General features: G+C 48.2%; 1 protein-coding gene across 1 annotated transcript; it reads left to right on the top strand.

The window, feature by feature from the left end:
* Positions 1 to 11,897: 11,897 nt before the first annotated feature.
* LOC146049337 (protein S100-G-like) lies at positions 11,898 to 21,239 on the top strand. The gene is made up of 3 exons (XM_083165830.1): positions 11,898 to 12,045; positions 19,683 to 19,826; positions 21,055 to 21,239. The coding sequence occupies exons 2-3, from the start codon at positions 19,689 to 19,691 to the stop codon at positions 21,196 to 21,198; spliced, it is 282 nt and encodes a 93-aa protein (XP_083021956.1). The 5' UTR covers positions 11,898 to 12,045; positions 19,683 to 19,688; the 3' UTR covers positions 21,199 to 21,239.
* Positions 21,240 to 21,582: the final 343 nt, after the last annotated feature.

Raw genomic sequence — 21,582 nt, 5'->3', positions numbered from 1 at the left:
TGTTAATTCTTTGCGGCGGCCGGCGGAATTTAAAGTAAAAAAAAAATTGTGTCAGAAATGACAGGGGGGGGGGCACGTGCCCGGGTGCCCCCCCCCCCCTAAATCCACCAGTGTATAGGGGGCAGTATGGATGGTGTAATGGTTAGCATGACTGCCTCACAGTGCTGAGGTCATGGGTTCTATCCCCACCATGTGTTATATATATATATATATACGGGGCAGTACGGATGGTGTACTGGTTAGCGTTACTGCCTCACAGCACTGAGGTCATGGGTTCTATCCCCACCATGTGTTATATATACGGGGCAGTACGGACGGTGTAATGGTTAGCATTACTGCCTCGCAGCACTGAGGTCATGGGTTCTATCCCCACCATGTGTTATATATACGGGGCAGTACGGACGGTGTAATGGTTAGCATTACTGCCTCACAGCACTGAGGTCATGGGTTCTATCCCCACCATGTGTTATATATATGGGGCAGTACGGATGGTGTAATGGTTACATTACTGCCTCACAGTGCTGAGGTCACGGGTTCGATTCCCACCATGTGTTATATATACGGGGCAGTACGGACGGTGTAATGGTTAGCATTACTGCCTCACAGCACTGAGGTCATGGGTTCTATTCCCACCATGTGTTATATATACACGGGGCAGTACGGATGGTGTAATGGTTAGCATTACTGCCTCACAGCACTGAGGTTCGATACCCACCATGGCCCTAACTGTGTGGAGTTTGTATATTCTCCCCGTGCCTGTGTGTTTTTACTCCGGGTACTCCGGTTTACTTCCACATTCCAAAAATATACTGGTAGGTTATTTGGCTCCTAACAAAATGAACCCTAGAATGTCTGTGGTAGGGAATATAGATAGTAAGCTCCACTGGGGCAGGGACTCATGTGAATGTTATAAAAATAGTCTCTGTGAAGCGCTGCAGAATATGTGTGCGCTATATAAGAAACGGTTCATAATAAGGATCGCTTACAAAGAGGAAGGGGCCGAGTGGTTCGTATCTGCCATCGCATTCTATGTTTCTGTCATTCTCCTGCCTGTCCTCTCCTCTCCTGCTTGCCACTATATCGGGTCACCTTACAGAAGGGCTGACCGGTCCTCAGGATCTACCAACGGTCCACATTTTCCCAATCCCCTAGCTGGTGCACAGATGTAGTCATTACTAACTGTCAGAATGTCAAACCTGCTGCATTCATTCCTACCTGACACCCACAGGTGGCCTGGGAACCATGGACTGTTGGTAGATCTGGAGCGCAGGGTTGGCCGTCCCTGCCCTGCAGCGTGTGCAAATTACTAAAGCTGTAGAACTAGAAGAGACACCATGACAGGAGTTTATCCAGTATCAGCCTGTAGCGATGAATTCAGATAAGCCCTAATGTCACTGTATAATAACGTTTGTTATGCCTGGGGTGGGTCACTGTGACTACGGAGTTCCACCGCTATTGCTTAGCTGTCCACCCTGTATTGGACCTGTACATAGCCCCTGCGGCCCTCTGCTTGGTGCATGCATAGTGTGCAGGTAACAGCGAGAGAACCAGGCCCACATCTTACTATCTGTGACCACCCTCTTCTAGACTCTGTGCCCCATATAACGCGAGGTGCAGAGTACGTGGCCTTACTATGGCAGGGAATGAGTTTTTTTGGCCTCGTATCTTCCCTGTGAGCTCAGACTTCAGTGTTTACCGGAGATTTAGGGAATACACAGAGAGCAAACACAGGGTATTATGTAGCACAGACCACTCCCTGGGCACAACTAATCCAGGCTTTGTGTACCAACCATCTCTTCTTGTGCTGAGAGGAGAATGGGGTTCACCATCCTCCTCCTTGTGCCCACAGAATACCACACACAGACAATACTGCAGCAGAGACAGCGATGCCCAAGAGATCTCCAAGATCATGCGAATTGCTGCAGAACCCAACTCTGACGCTGCTTCAAATGGGAGCGTGAGCTGACCATTTATTCTCGTGCATGTCCGCAGAAAGAAAATAGGAACTTGGGTTTTCATATGAAGGTGATACAAATCCTTCTCCAATTTCTCTTAAATTAGAAATTGTCATTATATGAAATGTGAAACATTGCCGACTGCATTATTACAGTAGTCACGAACGCCGCAGCTCAGTAAATAAGGCAATAAGGATTCATTATATTATCACCTTGTCAAACCTTCAGAGATACCACAGCCGGCATTGCCCATCTGTCAGTGCAGCCCGAGTCACCCCATGGTGACCAGAACCCATGGTGGGTAGTAGAATCTATGCAATGAGCTGTCTTTGCCAAAGGGATGGCAAGCTCACATAGCTAACCAGTCGCCCTAAGGCGGCACATAGGGGCCTTATCTAATGGTCAATGAGGTATCATCACATCCCCTCTTCATTGTTTCCTCCCCATGATTCCTGTCCCCTCGTACCTTCCCCTCCATTGTATGGAAAGTACCAAGAGTCCATACTGTACAGATTGCCTCTGCCAGCCCCCAGAAGGGGGTTCGCGCACCCTGTTCTGATGGAGCTCTCAGCCGCCTCCCCCCCCCCCTAACCCTGAATCGGAGATGAGCAGGGTTTCCGCTCTCTGCTGCCGAGTGACAGGGACTCGCGACCATGTGTGACACTTGTGCGTTCCAGTCAGATGGAGCCAGCGGGGGCATTCTGGCGATTCCTGGCAATAAATCTATTTATATAATGTTTGAGGGTGCGTTATTTCATTACTATATTGTGAATTAGTGTAAAGGTGACCACACACACACACACACACAAACAATGCGATGGTTGGATGCGGTTGAACTTTTTAGTGCATTGCATGCAGTTCACATTGCACCGTGTTCCTTTTGGCTTGCGATGCGCACTCCGGCGTAGTTCATAGTCATTAAAGTATGTGCAGTCTGTACGTTCTGTAGTAGACAGCATCGCATCTAGTTCAAATCCCATGCGATGCGCTACAACAGCTTACACTCTAGTACAAAACACATCGAGCGCACATCTCCCAGTGTGTGGGCACCTGACGTCTATGACTTCCTCTAAAGGACCATGCCGCCGATGTGGGACTCACGCCCTTAGTATATGAGGGGTGACATAGGGGGAGGGGCCCTAAACTGCACACCCTGGACATATGAGGTGCTACCTGCTGAGACTTGTAGTGCAGCAAGCAGGAGGAGGAGTTTGCAGGTGCACACTAAATATATATGCTAGACCTTTTAATATCTTGCTATATTGCATTTGAGGTTATTAGCATAGTAATGGCCATTAGTATGGGCTTGTCCACCGCGACCAGGTTACCTCAATAGGACAAGTCCCTAACACTACTCTGGGACAGGTCCAGGGCACAGGACCCCCCAGGCCAGCCCAGCAGAACCACCCCATGGCATCACATTAGTGTGAAATTAAAGTGATAGTAAAAGGGATAGGGGAAATTATATGATAATTTCAATCACCCCTTTAGTTTGTTTAATATATATGTAGCACCCTTCACATTTATTATTACTTCTTACCTAGGTAAGTCCTATCACATATAATTTCCCTTATCCCTTTACTATCACTTTAATTTCACACTAATGTGATGCCATGGGGTGGTTCTGCTGGGCTGGCCTGGGGGGCCCTGTGCCCTGGACCTGTCCCAGAGTAGTGTTAGGGACTTGTCCTATTGAGGTAACCTGGATGCGGTGGACAAGCCCATACTAATGGCCATTACTATGCTAATAACCTCAAATGCAATATAGCAAGATATTAAAAGGTCTAGCATATATATTTAGTGTGCACCTGCAAACTCCACCTCCTGCTATATGAGGGGTGAGGCCGGTAACATGGCACTTCTATAAGCCTGATTACCATTGTCGCTGATCACTGAATGCCATTGTCGTTATTGTGGTTACTAATACACCAATTGTATGTGATTAGGGATTATCAGCGCTGAATGGATAATATGGCTGCATTGTACTAATCCTTTGTGGTGACTTATGACATACCGTGCAGAGTTCCCAGCATCCCTGCTGCTAGCTCACCCTATAAAAGCGCCGGCTGTCTCCTTCCTTTTATATAAGGGATGTATATGAATCATCGCCAGCCAGTCAGAGTCCGCCCTTGGCAGCCCGTGCCAAGATCTGCTGCTCTGAAAAGAAACCATGACTGGGGTGGAGGCACTGGGAATGATTGTAAGGTTCTCCACTGCTCATAGACCTCTGCAGCACTGTACCCCTATGTGCAGGGGCTACATGGAAACCACTGATCACAAAATCCAGCACTTAAACTCACTCATTTCTTAAACCAGACTGTCTCCAGTTACTAAACTCTGCGCCAGACCCAAATGTCACATTTTCTGCCTTCTTACCACTATCACCTGGTGACCTGCGCCAGTCACTGGTGGTCAGTATAGCGTGTGCATTGGCCGAACAGGATCTCTAGCCTCGCCCCCTTTGCTCCCAACTCTTCACATCTGAACGGGTTGGGGTAGAAGGGGTAGGGGCTGTCCCGGATAGTTCGGAGGCGGTCAGAGCCGTGGCGGATATATTAGCTACCTGGAGGAGATAGAAGACTGATATATATTAAGGCGTATTAAACATCTCAGTTGCGACAACTTACACACATTTCCCCTAAACACTCCTGTATGCCTGTATAGTTTCCTTGGTAACCTGCCTTATTGTACAGTATTATACAGGGTGCTCACATATAATTGAGCGGATACAATTGGGGTTAACGTCGTAGCCTGGGCGAGGCAGGTGTTGGCAGGATTCCGGCGAGTCTGACCAATCTTTAAAAAGGACAATTATTAAAAGGCAAAACCAACGTTTTTTGTGCTTTAAATCGTTGCCCCTTTTGACCATTACATTTACCCGCTCAGTGTTGGTGCATCCCAGTATCTGTACATACATGGCATTAATACCTCTTACACTGCAGCATGGCTTCCCCGGAGGCAGCCATAATGGTTGCTGGGGATGCAGTTTAAATCCCGGCGGTCGGGATCCCGGCGTTCAGAATCCCGACGCTGGAATCCCGACCGCCGAAATCCCGACACTTTCTCCCTCCGTGGGTGTCCACGACACCCCTGGAGGGAGAATAAATTAGCGAGGCACCGGGCCCGCTGCGTGGCGAGCGCAGCGAGCCCGCAAGGGGGGGGCGATCCACGTCCCCCCCCCTTGTCGGGATTTCGGCGGTCGGGATTTTGAACGCCGGGATCCCGACCGCCGGGATTTCATACTGAATCCGGTTGCTGGAGTCACTAGGAACACACAGTATATTCTCTGCAGCCATTCTCCTTCCCTAGACGCTGTAATGTAAGGGAAGTTCTCGGCTAGATTACAGAAAAGACATTTTTAGGTTTAACTTTTAAATCCCTTTTCGCTAATAATCCCTACAGCCCGCAGCTACTATAGGAATGAGGCGGGAGTGGCACACCCTACCTGTTACATTACGGTAAGACTATTAACCTGCTCAGTCCCTGCATGCTCTGCCCTATCCCTCAGAAGGAAATGCTGCGTTTGCTGTATCAGATTGCAACATAGCTGCCTATACTCCTGCATTCTGCAGGAGACTCCCTGACATAGCAGCAATCTCCCTCTCTCCCTCATTAGTCTAGCAATCTCCCTCATGTCACCTAGCCAACATTACAATGTTACATCATAGTTACCTCCTACCTGCATTCTGCAGGAGACTCCCTGACATAGCAGCAATCTCCCTCTCTCCCTCATTAGTCTAGCAATCTCCCTCATGTCACCTAGCCCACATTACACTGTTACATCATAGTTACCTCCCCTCCTGCATTCTGCAGGAGACTCCTGACATAGCAGCAATCTCCCTCTCTCACTCATTAGTCTAGCAATCTCCCTCATGTCACCTAGCCCACATTACACTGTTACATCATAGTTACCTCCCCTTCTGCATTCTGCAGGAGACTCCCTGACATAGCAGCAATCTCCCTCTCTCCTTCATGTCACCTAACTCACATTACACTATTAAATTTTGGGGGAGAAAAGGAATGAGACAAAAGATTTACATTGAATCATCCGCATACCTCCCAGCATGCCCCTCTCCAGAACGGACACTGTGCTCTGCTCCTGCTCTTCTTTTAATGTATGATTGCCATCACCTGTGGTGACACCTTTCTTATTACATAACCTGTTCAAATCAGGTGATGGTAATCATACAGTAAGAGAGAAGTCCAGGAGCAGAGCATTGTGTTTTGTGTCCCTCCTGGAGAGGGTCATGTTGAGAGGTACAGTATGCATCAGCACCATTTCCCAGCACTTTATATTGTGGCTCTTACTAACTGCTTTGGGGCTCATCTACATTTGGATACAAATCATTTAAAAAGATTCCTCTCAGATGTAGCAGTACACACCCACGCCTCTAGGTGCCACATTCACAATCTTTTCACCATATCTCCGTATATGGAACTAGACACGCCCTTTGGGTGGAGCATGACACGCCCCCTCAATGGGGCGCTGTGCAAAATTCTGCTACCAACTATAATCTCCCTGAAACTAGTTTTCAAAAGAAGGCAAGAACGGATTGCAAGCAAATAAGGGTATACTGTGTACGCAGCAGAATAGCCTCCATCTCTGGCCTTCCCCACCCAGCCTACTGTGACATAGGCCAGGACTCCGAATGGGATTGCTGCCTGTGACTAGTGTACGATCAGGGAACCAGACATGGTACCGTCACCAACTGGACAATAGGGAGTAAAGTCTCATGCTACTGGCTGGCACAATGGCAGGACAACCACCTGGTACGAAGCTGCTGCATGCTTATTTGTTTTACTTGCAAACATCAAGTTACTTCTATATTGCCAGTATATTCCTCTGCGCCTTACAGACAGTACGACATGGATATCTGCCCTCTACTCACACATGAATGAGAACCAGTGACTCTGGTTCCTGAGTAAGTGATCCCTACAGAGAAGCCCATGGGCACCAACACCAATGGTTCCCAGGTGATAAGATATGGGGGCTATCCGGTTACTCTCCTGAAACCTGTGGGAGTCTCTGGATTTTCTGGGTAGTGCCCCCACCCCAGAAAAGAGCAGGTGAATCTCCTGTATCTCATCCATTTCCTATAGATGTGGTCCCAGACTCTCAGCCCCAAGTGATCATCTGCTTGTACTCTCTTGCAGGGTGTACATACTGTAGATCAGCTTGTAGCATGCCAGGCACAGGGGGTAGAAGGAAGAATATCTGCATTGTTGGCTGGGGACCCAGGCCACATTGTAAAGAAAAGGCAAATGCACCGCTGAAGGGGTTAACCTTCGATGCCAGGTGCTATGTGCTGTACATGTAATATATGCATGATTACATGTATAGACTATGCACCTATAAGGACTGTATAAGGTATAGGAAACACTTTGCACATGAAGTAATGTGGTTATTATCCTGGCACAAGCAGTGAGTTTGGGGGTGACAGTCTTTTTTCTCCTATGCACACTCGGGGGCTCCTGTGTCTGTGTGTGTGTAATAACGTAGTGTGGATGCTTGTAAATAGGTGTTTGTGGGTGGAGGCCGTTCTCTGTGGAATCAGGCTGTGATTAGCAGGAAGGAGGAGTTATTTTGTTTCTGTGCAGGGTAAATACTGGCTGCTTTATTCTTATGCTGTGTACACTGGGCTTTGGGATATTGTCCTTACGATTCTGACTATATAGTGTAAATGGGCTTTTGACACTGATGCGTGGCACCGTGGGATCTGTATGGAAGTAGAAATAAACTGTGCAGCACAGTCTGCCTAATAGATCATAAGAAGGGCCACAGTGCACTGAGCCTCCGCCAGTCCGTCCCTGCCAATCAGCCGACATCCCACAGATATAGAAATCTATATCGGCAGCTGCCAGTCTGTGTGTGTGTGTGGGCACCATTACATTTGGGTGAGGTGTTCAAACGGAAATCTATTATTAGCGTACAGGTGTGTACACGTTCACACTGTAACCAGCAAGAAATGTATAACTAAATATACGGTCTCCACAAAATATATGTGTATATATCACTGTCCACATGGTTCTATGTCTATAAGCCGCTCCAAATGAAAGGACGGCAAATACTAAACCGTATCAGAGCTTCCAAATTTTAATAGTTTCAATTTATTCATATAAAAGAAAAAGGTGTAGAATTAAAATATACTTATATAACTAATACACAGTATCAACCATATAAAAACACAATTTAGATAAAACTATACAGTGAAAATATGTATATTCTCAATTATACACCTTTTTTCTTTTATATGAATAAACTTAAACTATTATAAAAATTTGGAAGTGCTGATACTATATAGATGTTTAGGCTGTCATTCAGATTTCAGTTCGATCACACCTCAGCCAGATCTAATGGCGGCCACACACTGAGATGTGCTAGGTGCGATTTGAGCCTATATATTGTGGGCTGTCAGTGCCAGATTAAGCCTTCGGGGAGACAGGGGGCCCACTTGCAATTGTCATTACTGTCCACAAACTGCATGGGAGGATACAGTTATGAAATAAACTTGGTCCACTGTTCACCTGCGATTGGAAGTCCCTGAGTGCCCATGCTTTCGTTCCATGTCTATCTATCTCTCTCTCATGAAAAGCCTGTGTTTGTCCCTCTGCACCTTACTCACAGTGCTGCCTCTGATTAAAAACCCTCCCATGACTAGGCTGCTGCTGCTGTCTTCTATGGGCCTGAGAAGCATGTAATGAGCTCCACCAATCAGAGCTCAGCACAAACCTCTCAGCCTCTGCCCTCTGGTGCAAAGTGTCATGGGACTTAGTCAACTCCCAGTAATGCACCGCACACTTGTGCAGTCAGTGTGCCTTGGCTCCCAATGCTCAGCACCAGTAATCATTGTCACATTGGCAGATAGGTCAAGCTGCAGCACTACCCCACTCCCATGCACAAAACTTTTAGTTTTGCCCCTGCTTTAATCCTGCACCTGTTACATCTGCCCCACCTGCAGTGCAGCATGGTTTTGTACATCTGCAAAAATTGGAGCCTTGTTAATGAGTCAGGCCCATAACTCCTTTTTAAAATGTAAATCCTAGAAATATTTTCTAAGAGACACAGAATGTAATATCAGTCGCTGTGCAATCTGCTCTGAATTAACCCCGTAGTGAGGGACCAGTGGGAATCGGCAGACACCAGATAGGTGATGAGTTTTGTGTCCACCACCCGTACCTAGAACGGGTGGTGCCAGTGTAGGTGCCTGGGTGGAAGGAGCTTGGTGCGGTCACTGACGGCAAAAGGGAATCACTAATTATCAGAGTGAGTAAATGAAACCAATCTGTGATTGCCCAGCGGAGCGCGGTCATCTGGTCACAGAAGGCATTGCGCAATGACCCGAAATCTGACACCTGCAGGTCATACTTGCCTACTTTTAAAAACTAGTTTCAGGGAGTTTCAGGGCCGGTGCCACCACTAGGCAGCTCTAGGCATTTGCCTAGGGTGCCGGCACCTGGAGGGCGGCAGTTCGCCCCTCACCCCCAGCACTGTGGTACCTGTGTAAAAAAAACTTCCGTCCCCAGCGTCCCTGCCGAGTGCTGGTGCGTGCAGGGGTGGCCGTGCCGCCGGGGGAGCCTGCGGCGCTGTTATTGTGTATACGCTTGTCGCGCCCGGCGGGGTCCCTACAGTGCATAGAAAATAACTAGCGCTATGCGCACAGCGTTATTTTCTATTCACTGTAGGGACCCCGCCGGGCGCGACAAGCGTATACACAATAACAGCGCCGCAGGCTCCCCCGGCGGCACGGACACCCCTGCACGCACCAGCACTCGGCAGGGACGGAAGTTTTTTTTACACAGGTACCAACCTTCCCCCCCCCCCCCCCCCCCGGCACCGGGGCGCCCCCACCCCGACTCGCCTGGGGCGCCCCATTGAGGGGGCGTGTCATGCTCCACCCAAAGGGCGTGTCTATTTCCATATATGGAGAGATTGTGAATAGAGATTGTGAACGTGGCCCCTAGAAGCGTGGGTGTGTACTGCTACATCTGAGGGGAATCTTTTAAAATGACTTATATCCAAACGTAGATGAGCCCCAAAGCAGTTAGTAAGAGCTACTGTACTTGGTACAGTGCTGGGAAATGGTGCTGATGATTCAGTGTAAATGTATCTGTCTCTCATTCCTTTTGTCCCCCAAAACTGTAACAGTGTAATGTGGGCTAGGTGAAATGAGGGAGATTGCTACACTAATGAGGGAGAGAGGGAGATTGCTGCTATTTCAGGGAGTCTCCTGCAGAATGCAGGAGGGTAGGCAACTATTGCTGCAGGTTCTGTACAGTGTGTGTGACACACAAATACTTCTGCGTACACTTTACACCCGATCCCAGATATGTGGATACTAGTTTTATCTCCGTGTGTTTATCATCTCCTTCTGAATGTGCCCCACATTAGTCCAAGTGAGCGTAAGAGCCGGACCCCATAATCCAAGTGGACGAAGCACAAAGCCTGGGGCCTGGGAGGTTGTGTTTGTTGCTGCGTGTGTGGGTGGGGGGAATGGCTGTGCACTGACTCACTAACAGGGCGTTGGCCCATACTGTAAGCTTTACACAGCCAAGTTGTCACATGGCAGCCAGCAAACTTCTGAGGTAGAGAGAGAGACAAGTACTGGGGTCCTACTGACTGCACACGGGGCGGAGAGCGCAGGCTATCGCTAGGGGCGGAGAGCGCAGGCTATCGCTAGGGGCGGAGAGCGCAGGCTATCGCTAGGGGCGGAGAGCGCAGGCTATCGCTAGGGGCGGAGAGCGCAGGCTATCGCTAGGGGCGGAGGGCCGGAGAGCGCAGGCTATCGCTAGGGGTGCAGGGCCGGAGAACGCAGCCCCCGTTAGAAACATTCCATCTTATTGGCTGCATTTCAGGCATTTCCACCCTTACATAACTGGAACTTGTAGTATTATATATTTCCCCATTCTGCTATTGCTGGACCGGTTTAAAATAACAATTAGAACATTAAAAGCAAGAGAACTGGGGATGGTCTGCAGCAGAGAGTGTGCTGGGGACATTGGGGGTTATTCTAGTCCATTCTTTCTGACAAAATCCTTCTTAGATGGACAAAACCATGTGCACTGCAGGGGGGCAGATGTAACATGTGCAGAGAGAATTAGATTTGGGTGAGTTATTTTGTTTCTGTGCAGGGAAAATACTGACTGCTTTATTTTTACACTGCAATATAGATTTTACTTTGAAGAAAAACCCCACCCAAATCTAATTCTCTCTGCACAAGTTACATCTGCCCCACCTGCAGTGCACATGGTTTTGTCCATCTAAGAAGGATTTTGTCAGAAAGAATGAACTAGAATAAACCCCATTGTGAGCTGACCTGGTAGCAAGTAATCCTACACACTTACCAATAGACCACTCAATGTGTTATCCTGTTATCACAGCTGGGAGGGGTTGGGATCATTTAGTCGACCAGGGCTAGGTGGACAGTAAAAAGGTCGACATGGTTTTTTTTGGGGGGTTTTGACCCGAATGTCGACATGGACACAGTTTGAAGTGCACCGCATCCCCTCGCATTGCTTGCTTCGCTCGTAATGCTTCGGGCACGGTGCCTCGCTACACTCAGCACACTTTTATTCTCCTACCACGCCCTAGTGGATGGTAGGGCATAAAATACCGCCTGTCTGCTCAAAAAAACCCAGAAAAACCCCATGTCGACCTAGCGCTGGTGTACAATGTGCCCGCCCTCTGCCATATGAGGTTACACACCTACCGACCCATTGGTGATACAGTATATAGTGACACCGAATACACTGTATATCACCAAGTATGTAGCCAGCTTATCTGTGACAGAATAAAACACAAGTGTCCCCTGATTCCCAGGGTGTAACGCTAACAGCCACTACATACAGATAGTCACCATCATATAATAGGGGACCCAGGTATTCTCTCAGCCACGTTAAGCACGTCAGGTAGATTCTGCTGTAGGATATCCCAGCTAGGAAGAGAACACAAGTGACCAGTGAGGAGGAGACACCCCCAGGCATGCACAGGGTGGGGCAGGAGCACGCCTGTCTATATATTGGGTATTTCCTCTGTTCCTGACACACTGACTGTACATCCCCGTCTGTTGCTGCTCCGTACCCACATCATCTGGTAAGTGATGCCTCCTACCTCCCTGGTACACTGCCTGTCTCCTCTCTGTACACGCACTCTATAGGCACAGCGCAGCCTGCACTCTGTTATCTATACTCTCCACTTGTCATTCTCTGGTGGGGGCTAACCATGTACTTTTGGGGCATACACATAGTGAGATTTCACTTTTTCAACCCCTGTTCGACTTGGGTCTGGATCTGGGTTGCTTACAGTATACACATTCCATTTTGACTATGTACTAAAGATCTGTACTACGGCCCTTATTCTGGTTCACTTTCAAAGTCAAATTCCTTCTCAAATGGACAAAACCATGCTGCACTGCAGGGGGGCAGATGTAACATGTGCAGAGAGAGTTAGATTTGGGTGAGTTATTTTGTTTCTGTGCAGGGTAAATCCTGGCTGCATTATTTTTACACTGCAATATAGATCTCACTTTGAAGTAAAACCCCACCCAAATCTAATTATCTCTGCACATGTTACATCTGCCCCAGCTGCAGTGCACATAGTTTTGCCCATTTGAGAAGAAACTTTTCTATTCGACTTAAACTACATGGGAGCGCCCATCGAGATTGAGGGGTAGATTTATTAAGCTTGGTGAAGTGGTAGTGTCTTTTATAACCAGCCGATCAGCTCCTACCTGTCATTTTTCAAACCAAGCCTGTAACTTCACAGGTAGCAGCTTATTGGCCGATGATAAAAACCAGACACTTTATCACTTCACCGAGCTTAATAAATCTGCCCCTGAATCTAATGTGCATTTGATTTAGATTCTGCTTCTGTAAGCAAAATGGAATAGAAAATTGAATATCTCAGTGTACCCACTAGAAGACTTAAGCCCCGTACACATGGGGGAGATATATTGCTAGCAATATGTTGCTGAGCAATATATTGCGGAGTGTCTCTTTTTCATCAGCGACCAGAGATGGTTGCTGATGAAAGGGAACCTCTGCCGGCGGTGCCGCAGAGGTAATTAGCTGGTCGCAGGAGCAAGCTCCTGTGACCAGCGATTACAATGGGGCTGAAAACGGGAGCGCGCACCCGGCGATTTATCGATGGGGGCACACTCCCATCACTGGCAATATGCAACCATATTTCCAGCGATTTCAGCCCCTATCGTCCCCAGCATTACAGTGTGATCAAATACCAACCAATCAGCTCCTGTAATTTTATAAACTCTGCCTGTGACATGGCAGTTAGGAGCCGATCGAGTTTTTACTTTCTCTCCATTTTTTCAGTCTCCCACCATGTAGCCTGTCCCTTCTGCCGATTTCCCCCCCCCCCCCCCTCCCGGGCCACGTCTCCTGTCCCTTCTGCCTGCCCTCCCGGCTGCGTCTCCTGTCCCTTCTGCCTGCCCTCCCGGCTGCATCTCCTGTCCCTTCTGCCCCCCCTCCCGGCTGCGTCTCCTGTCCCTTCTGCCCGCCCTCCCGGCTGCGTCTCCTGTCCCTTCTGCCTCCCCTCCCGGCTGCGTCTCCTGTCCCTTCTGCCTGCCCTCCCGGCTGCGTCTCCTGTCCCTTCTGCCTGCCCTCCCGGCTGCATCTCCTGTCCCTTCTGCCCCCCCTCCCGGCTGCGTCTCCTGTCCCTTCTGCCCGCCCTCCCGGCTGCGTCTCCTGTCCCTTCTGCCTGCCCTCCCGGCTGCGTCTCCTGTCCCTTCTGCCTGCCCTCCCGGCTGCGTCTCCTGTCCCTTCTTCCTGCCCTCCCGGCTGCGTCTCCTGTTCCTTCTGCCTGCCCTCCCGGCTGCGTCTCCTGTTCCTTCTGCCTGCCCTCCCGGCTGCGTCTCCTGTCCCTTCTGCCTGCCCTCCCGGCTGCGTCTCCTGTCCCTTCTGCCCCCCCTCCCGGCTGCGTCTCCTGTCCCTTCTGCCTCCCCTCCCGGCCGCGTCTCCTGTCCCTCCCTTCTGTCTCCCCTCCCGGCTGCGTCTCCTGTCCCTCCCTTCTGTCTCCCCTCCAGGCTGCGTCTCCAGTCTCTCCCTCAGCCAGGTATATTAGCCCGCCTCTGTTTTCCAGTCTGCTGTAATCCCTTTACCCTTAGGCATGGGAGCAGTGCTTGGGGTGTGTGCATCTTATCCCCAAGCATTAAAGCAGCAGTCTGCAGAACATAAAAAGCGCGGTCTAATACCGCTTTCACATCGCAAATAGATACCTAGGGAGACCCAGGTAAACCCTTCTTATATCCCAGGTTGAATTGCTAGGTTGCTTGACCTGGGTTAATAGGCTTGGTGCTTTCACACAGCGCCTCAACCTACGTGACACGGCAATGTTTCTATGTGTATATCATCGGTAAAGATCAGTTAAGCATTGACACGACCGCTCTGCGATAATAATAATCTTGCAGAGCATTGCAGGAGAGCAGTCGGATTGTCTAAACTGTGGATAATGCAGAGTCTTCCTATGGGAATCCTGGACTTGTCATTATTGCATTTCTTGTGGCATTTTCTCTATGCTGGATGGAAACCTTCTGTCATCTGCATGTGTCTTGTCTGATGTTTACTATGTGGCCGGAGAGTCGCTTGTCATATAAACATACTGCTATATAGTCACTGGAATCACAGTAGCTCATATTGGGTCTAATTCAAACCTGATCACAAAGCTGCTTTTCTTTTTAGCAAATAAACAAAACAATGCTGCACTGCAGTGGGGCAGATGTAACCTATGCAGAGAGAGTTTTATATCTGGGTGGGGTGTGTTCAAACTGAAATCTAAATTGCAGTGTAAAAATAAAGCAGCCAGTATTTACCCTGCACAGAAACCAAATAACTCGCCCTATCTAAAGTCCCACTGGGCTATAACGTAATTGCTATCGCTCAGCCATGAGTACACTGATTGCCGTGAAACGATGCAAGCTCCCACACATGGCGTACGACTCACCCCCCCCCCCCTCGTCCTGCATATTCTGACAGTGGAGGTCCTCTAACGATGGTCATGCTGCTTCCCCGCCAGCATCGCATGTGTGTGGGCACTTTGCGATGCTGGCAACCCGCCGGGTCTTCGCTGCTGCCAGGGGATTGTATAGTGTCTATGGGGCTTGTCTCTCTGCACATGTTACATCTGCCCCATCTGCAATGCAGCATGGTTACCCATTTTGAGAACAAATTTGTACTGCAATAAGGTCTGAATTAGGCCCATTGTTCCTGCTGGGAGAGGATTGGGAGGGGGGGGGGGGGGGGAAGGGACCCAAAACAGTCTAATTTCTTGCATAATTAGATGCCTCGAATAGATTTGCAATTAGACAGAACTGTATACAGTAATTATGCATGTGTTCTTCAGCAACCTTTATGGGTAGCAATAATGCAAAGGGGGTACCCAGGTGACAACGGCTGGAACACTGCTGGGTCTGACTGATATTGCCATCTCCCTGGGCGTTAGGAGTGCGTAGAACCGGAATACTGTTATGTTACTCCTTGTGAGATGCAGCCCAGAAGCTGGACAGAGGTGGGGTGTATGAGAGGGCACATAAGCCAGGACTGCAGAGGGTTAAGGCCCAGCTGGAACCAGGCCAACCGTCACATGTGGTAGCATAACAGATACTGGTGGTGTGCCAGGACAACCGCAGCAATGCTCAGACCTCAGTCTGCCTGAAACTGGAATATGAGTCACATACCTCCCAACTGTACCAGCCAGCCTGCTCCTAACTGCCATGTTGCAGGGCGCTGAATGGCTGCTACTAGATCACTTTCCACTTTATCACTTTTCAAGGATTAGTACATCTTACCCTGACTAATAGCAGAGATCAGTCTCGGCATATTACTATGAGGGTTAGTGTGTGCTGGAGATAATATATTCCAGTGTTACAGCAGCATATGGTAATAATAACACTGCCCTCTGCTGTCCCAGTGTTCTCACACCATGTTACTATTCGTAAGCCTGCTCGAAGCAAATGCTTTCAAAGCTAGTCTGCTACCTTGTGATTGCCTCTGTGTTTGCATGTGTGAGAAAGTAGTTTCTCTCGCTGCCAACAGATCAGGTCGGTGTCACCCTATTACTATTAGGTAGATGTACGCTGTGATACCACAGATACAGCAGAGGGCGGTGTTACCCTATTACTATTAGGTAGAGGGGTGCTGTGATACCAGTGATACAGCAGAGGGCGGTGTTACCCTATTACTATTAGGTAGATGTATGCTGTGATACCAGTGATACAGCAGAGGGCGTGTTACCCTATTACTATTAGGTAGATGTATGCTGTGATACCACAGATACAGCAGAGGGCGGTGTTACCCTATTACTATTAGGTAGATGTACGCTGTGATACCACAGGTACAGCAGAGGGCGGTGTTACCCTATTACTATTAGGTAGATGTACGCTGTGATACCACAGATACAGCAGAGGGCGGTGTTACCCTATTACTATTAGGTAGAGGGGTGCTGTGATACCAGTGATACAGCAGAGGGCGGTGTTACCCTATTACTATTAGGTAGATGTATGCTGTGATACCAGTGATACAGCAGAGGGCGTGTTACCCTATTACTATTAGGTAGATGTATGCTGTGATACCACAGATACAGCAGAGGGCGGTGTTACCCTATTACTATTAGGTAGATGTACGCTGTGATACCACAGGTACAGCAGAGGGCGGTGTTACCCTATTACTATTAGGTAGATGTACGCTGTGATACCACAGATACAGCAGAGGGCGGTGTTACCCTATTACTATTAGGTAGAGGGGTGCTGTGATACCAGTGATACAGCAGAGGGCGGTGTTACCCTATTACTATTAGGTAGATGTATGCTGTGATACCAGTGATACAGCAGAGGGCGTGTTACCCTATTACTATTAGGTAGATGTATGCTGTGATACCAGTGATACAGCAGAGGGCGGTGTTACCCTATTACTATTAGGTAGAGGGATGCTGTGATACCAGTGATACAGCAGAGGGCGGTGTTACCTTATTACTATTAGGTAGAGGGATGCTGTGATACCACTGATACAGCAGAGGGCGGTGTCACCCTATTACTATTAGGTAGAGGGATGCTGTGATACCAGTGATACAGCAGAGGGCGGTGTTACCCTATTACTATTAGGTAGATGTATGCTGTGATACCAGTGATACAGCAGAGGGCGTTGTCACCCTATTACTATTAGGTAGAGGGATGCTGTGATACCACTGATACAGCAGAGGGCCGTGTCACCCTATTACTATTAGGTAGAGGGATGCTGTGATACCACTGATACAGCAGAGGGCCGTGTCACCCTATTACTATTAGGTAGAGGGGTGCTGTGATACCAGTGATACAGCAGAGGGCGGTGTTACCCTATTACTATTAGGTAGAGGGGTGCTGTGATACCAGTGATACAGCAGAGGGCGGTGTTACCCTATTACTATTAGGTAGATGTATGCTGTGATACCAGTGATACAGCAGAGGGCGGTGTTACCCTATTACTATTAGGTAGAGGGGTGCTGTGATACCAGTGATACAGCAGAGGGCGGTGTTACCCTATTACTATTAGGTAGAGGGGTGCTGTGATACCAGTGATACAGCAGAGGGCGGTGTTACCCTATTACTATTAGGTAGAGGGATGGTGTGATACCAGTGATACAGCAGAGGGCGGTGTTACCCTATTACTATTAGGTAGAGGGATGCTGTGATACCACTGATACAGCAGAGGGCGGTGTCACCCTATTACTATTAGGTAGATGTACGCTGTGATACCACAGATACAGCAGAGGGCGGTGTTACCCTATTACTATTAGGTAGATGTATGCTGTGATACCAGTGATACAGCAGAGGGCGTTGTCACCCTATTACTATTAGGTAGAGGGATGCGGTGATACCACTGATACAGCAGAGGGTGGTGTTACCCTATTACTATTAGGTAGAGGGGTGCTGTGATACCAGTGATACAGCAGAGGGCGGTGTTACCCTATTACTATTAGGTAGATGTATGCTGTGATACCACAGATACAGCAGAGGGTGGTGTTACCCTATTACTATTAGGTAGAGGGATGCTGTGATACCACAGATACAGCAGAGGGCGGTGTTACCCTATTACTATTAGGTAGAGGGGTGCGGTGATACCACTGATACAGCAGAGGGTGGTGTTACCCTATTACTATTAGGTAGAGGGATGCTGTGATACCACTGATACAGCAGAGGGCGGTGTTACCCTATTACTATTAGGTAGATGTACGCTATGATACCACAGATACAGCAGAGGGCGGTGTTACCCTATTACTATTAGGTAGAGGGATGGTGTGATACCAGTGATACAGCAGAGGGCGGTGTTACCCTATTACTATTAGGTAGAGGGATGCTGTGACACCAGTGATACAGCAGAGGGCGGTGTTACCCTATTACTATTAGGTAGAGGGATGCTGTGATACCACAGATATAGCAGAGGGCGGTGTTACCCTATTACTATTAGGTAGAGGGATGGTGTGATACCACAGATACAGCAGAGGGCGGTGTTACCCTATTACTATTAGGTAGATGTATGCTGTGATACCAGTGATACAGCAGAGGGCGGTGTTACCCTATTACTATTAGGTAGAGGGGTGCTGTGATACCACTGATACAGCAGAGGGCGGTGTTACCCTATTATTATTAGGTAGAGGGATGGTGTGATACCAGTGATACAGCAGAGGGCGGTGTTACCCTATTACTATTAGGTAGAGGGATGCTGTGATACCAGTGATACAGCAGAGGGCGGTGTTACCCTATTACTATTAGGTATATGTATGATGTGATACCACAGATACAGCATAGGGCGGTGTTACCCTATTTCTATTAGGTAGAGGGATGCTGTGATACCACAGATACAGCAGAGGGCGGTGTTACCCTATTACTATTAGGTATATGTATGATGTGATACCAGTGATACAGCAGAGGGCGGTGTTACCCTATTACTATTAGGTAGAGGGGTGCTGTGATACCACTGATACAGCAGAGGGCGGTGTTACCCTATTACTATTAGGTAGAGGGATGCTGTGATACCAGTGATACAGCAGAGGGCGGTGTTACCCTATTACTATTAGGTAGAGGGGTGCTGTGATACCACTGATACAGCAGAGGGCGGTGTTACCCTATTATTATTAGGTAGAGGGATGGTGTGATACCAGTGATACAGCAGAGGGCGGTGTTACCCTATTACTATTAGGTAGAGGGGTGCTGTGATACCAGTGATACAGCAGAGGGCGGTGTTACCCTATTACTATTAGGTAGAGGGGTGCTGTGATACCACAGATACAGCAGAGGGTGGTGTTACCCTATTACTATTAGGTAGAGGGATGGTGTGATACCAGTGATACAGCAGAGGGCGGTGTTACCCTATTACTATTAGGTAGAGGGGTGCTGTGATACCACTGATACAGCAGAGGGCGGTGTTACCCTATTACTATTAGGTAGAGGGGTGCTGTGATACAGCAGAGGGCGGTGTTACCCTATTACTATTAGGTAGAGGGATGCTGTGATACCACAGATACAGCAGAGGGCGGTGTTACCCTATTACTATTAGGTAGAGGGATGCTGTGATACCACAGATACAGCAGAGGGCGGTGTTACCCTATTACTATTAGGTAGAGGGATGCTGTGATACCACTGATACAGCAGATGTCAGTATGGGATAATATAGATATTCCTATACTATGATATATTATCCCCAGCCTTACCTTACATGTATCATTATTTCTATTCTTCTCCCCAGTTAACAATGGCTTGTGCCAATCTGGAAACCGCTGGAATGACTTTCATTAAGGCGTTTAAGGAGTTTGCTGGGAAGGACGGAGACAACACACTGAGCAAAGATGAGCTGTATCAGCTGGCTGTGAAGGAGTATCCCACACTCTGTGTAAGTAGTACTGTACTGCCCCCTGCTGCTGGTGTATGCCATACCTCCCAGTACTGAGGCACTATGGCAGGGAGGAGACCCTTCCAGCCCCCGTCCTTCCTGGACACCCAGTCATACTCAGTAGTACTGTAAGTAACAGTTTGCGAGGCTGAAAGACCTCCATCAAGTTCAACCTATAACTCAGGGATGGGGGAACCTATGGCCCTCTGACTGTTGAACTACACATCCCAGCATGCTCTAATACAGTTTTGCTATTTGGCCATGCTCAAACTGTTGCAAGGCATGCTGGGATGTGTAGTTTAAGAGCAGGGGGGGCCAAACTGATCTCCGGCGGTATAAATGACCCGGATGAGGTTACAGTCTTTTCATTATGAACCAGAGTCCCCGATGTCCAATCCGAGTCAACTATAGAACATGATCATTTCATTTGCGACTTCCTATTTTCTATTAAATATTTGTTGAACCGATTTTGTAAACGTATCCATTGAATCTGCCATCGCACCGTTCTGACACAGGATTCCATATAGATGCCCTTACTGTAAAGAGTCCCTTCCAATGCTTGGTGAGAACTTCCTCTCCTCCTGCCTAAGGGGGCGACTGTGTCCTGTGTATAGTCCTTCTGGTAAACAGATAATCAGCTCGTTTGCTGTATTGGCTCTTTATATATTTGTATATATTAATCATATTCCCTCTTAGCTCTTTTCCAATGTAACATCCCTAACTTGGCTAGGCTTTCCTCACTGCCCAATGTAACCACACCTAACCTGGCTTATCGTTCCTCATAACCCAATGACAAGTTACCCATGTTTACGCCCAAGAACAGTGTAGCCGCAGGGAAAAAAAATCTAGGTAAGGGCAGCCCCTTCGCATTGATTCTACAAATTTCAAGGAAAATAATTTAGCAGAGTGCTTTGCTGTCATTAATCTGTACCGCCGCTGTGTTGTCTAAATTTCACAGTGCGGTCTAGCCTCTGGTGCTGTGTAGGCGCAGCGGTGCTGTGTAGCCTCTGGTGCTGCGGTGCTGTGTACAAGCCAAGAGTAGAGGGCACTTTGGAGTTAGCGAGTAGTCTGTAAAACCACAGTGCTCTCTCCATGCTATAATGCAGTCTACTCTCTAAGACACAGTGTTTTCTACTCTTTAAAGCCATGGAGCTCTCTACCATTGTGTTTCCTACTCGTTAACGGCACGGTGCTTTGTCTAACGCCAATATGCTCTCTGGTCTTACAGGGTCACGAGAAGAAAGATACTATCTTGAACGGAGTTTTTGGAAAGATGGACCTGGATGGGGATGGCAAGGTTACCTTCGAGGAGTTTATGGTCTTCAACACATTTCTGTGCATTTTCATTGAGAAGGAGGTCTGCAAGAAGTAGACTTCAGAAGAGAAGAAAGGGGTGGGGGTGGGCGGGGGGTTAACAAGTAATGTTAGAATATCTGTAATAAATGTTGTTGCCATTACTTCAATGTTTTCGGGGTCCATGGTTGACAATTACATAACCTCAAGGTTGAATGATTCTTTGGAGAAAGGTGTGGAGGTGACCGCGCAGTGAATGGTGACTGAGTAGGGGAAGCAGTTGCATTTGGTGTGACCTCCATTAGGGCAATAGGAGAAAAACTAAAGGGAAATATTAAAGGCGGTGACACAATGCAAAAATCCAGGCACTAACTGTATTAACATTATTTTAAGTGCGCTTGCGGCTTTTAGTAAAGGATGTGATACTGTGCATACATACATAATATACTATAGCCTACAGGGG

The sequence above is a fragment of the Crinia signifera genome, chromosome 12 (genome assembly GCF_055691185.1).
Source record: "Crinia signifera chromosome 12, ASM5569118v1, whole genome shotgun sequence".
Lineage (NCBI taxonomy): Eukaryota > Metazoa > Chordata > Amphibia > Anura > Myobatrachidae > Crinia > Crinia signifera.
The sequence above is the reverse complement of the archived record's forward strand: the minus strand, read 5'-3'. Positions and strand labels throughout refer to the sequence as shown.

Excerpts from the sequence above, each read along its gene's own strand:
- LOC146049337 (XM_083165830.1), top strand. The coding sequence starts at position 19,689 with ATGGCTTGTGCCAATCTGGAAACCGCTGGAATGACTTTCATTAAGGCG. Across the intron at positions 19,827-21,054 it reads AGGAGTATCCCACACTCTGT|GGTCACGAGAAGAAAGATAC; the intron begins GTAAGTAGTACT and ends CTGGTCTTACAG.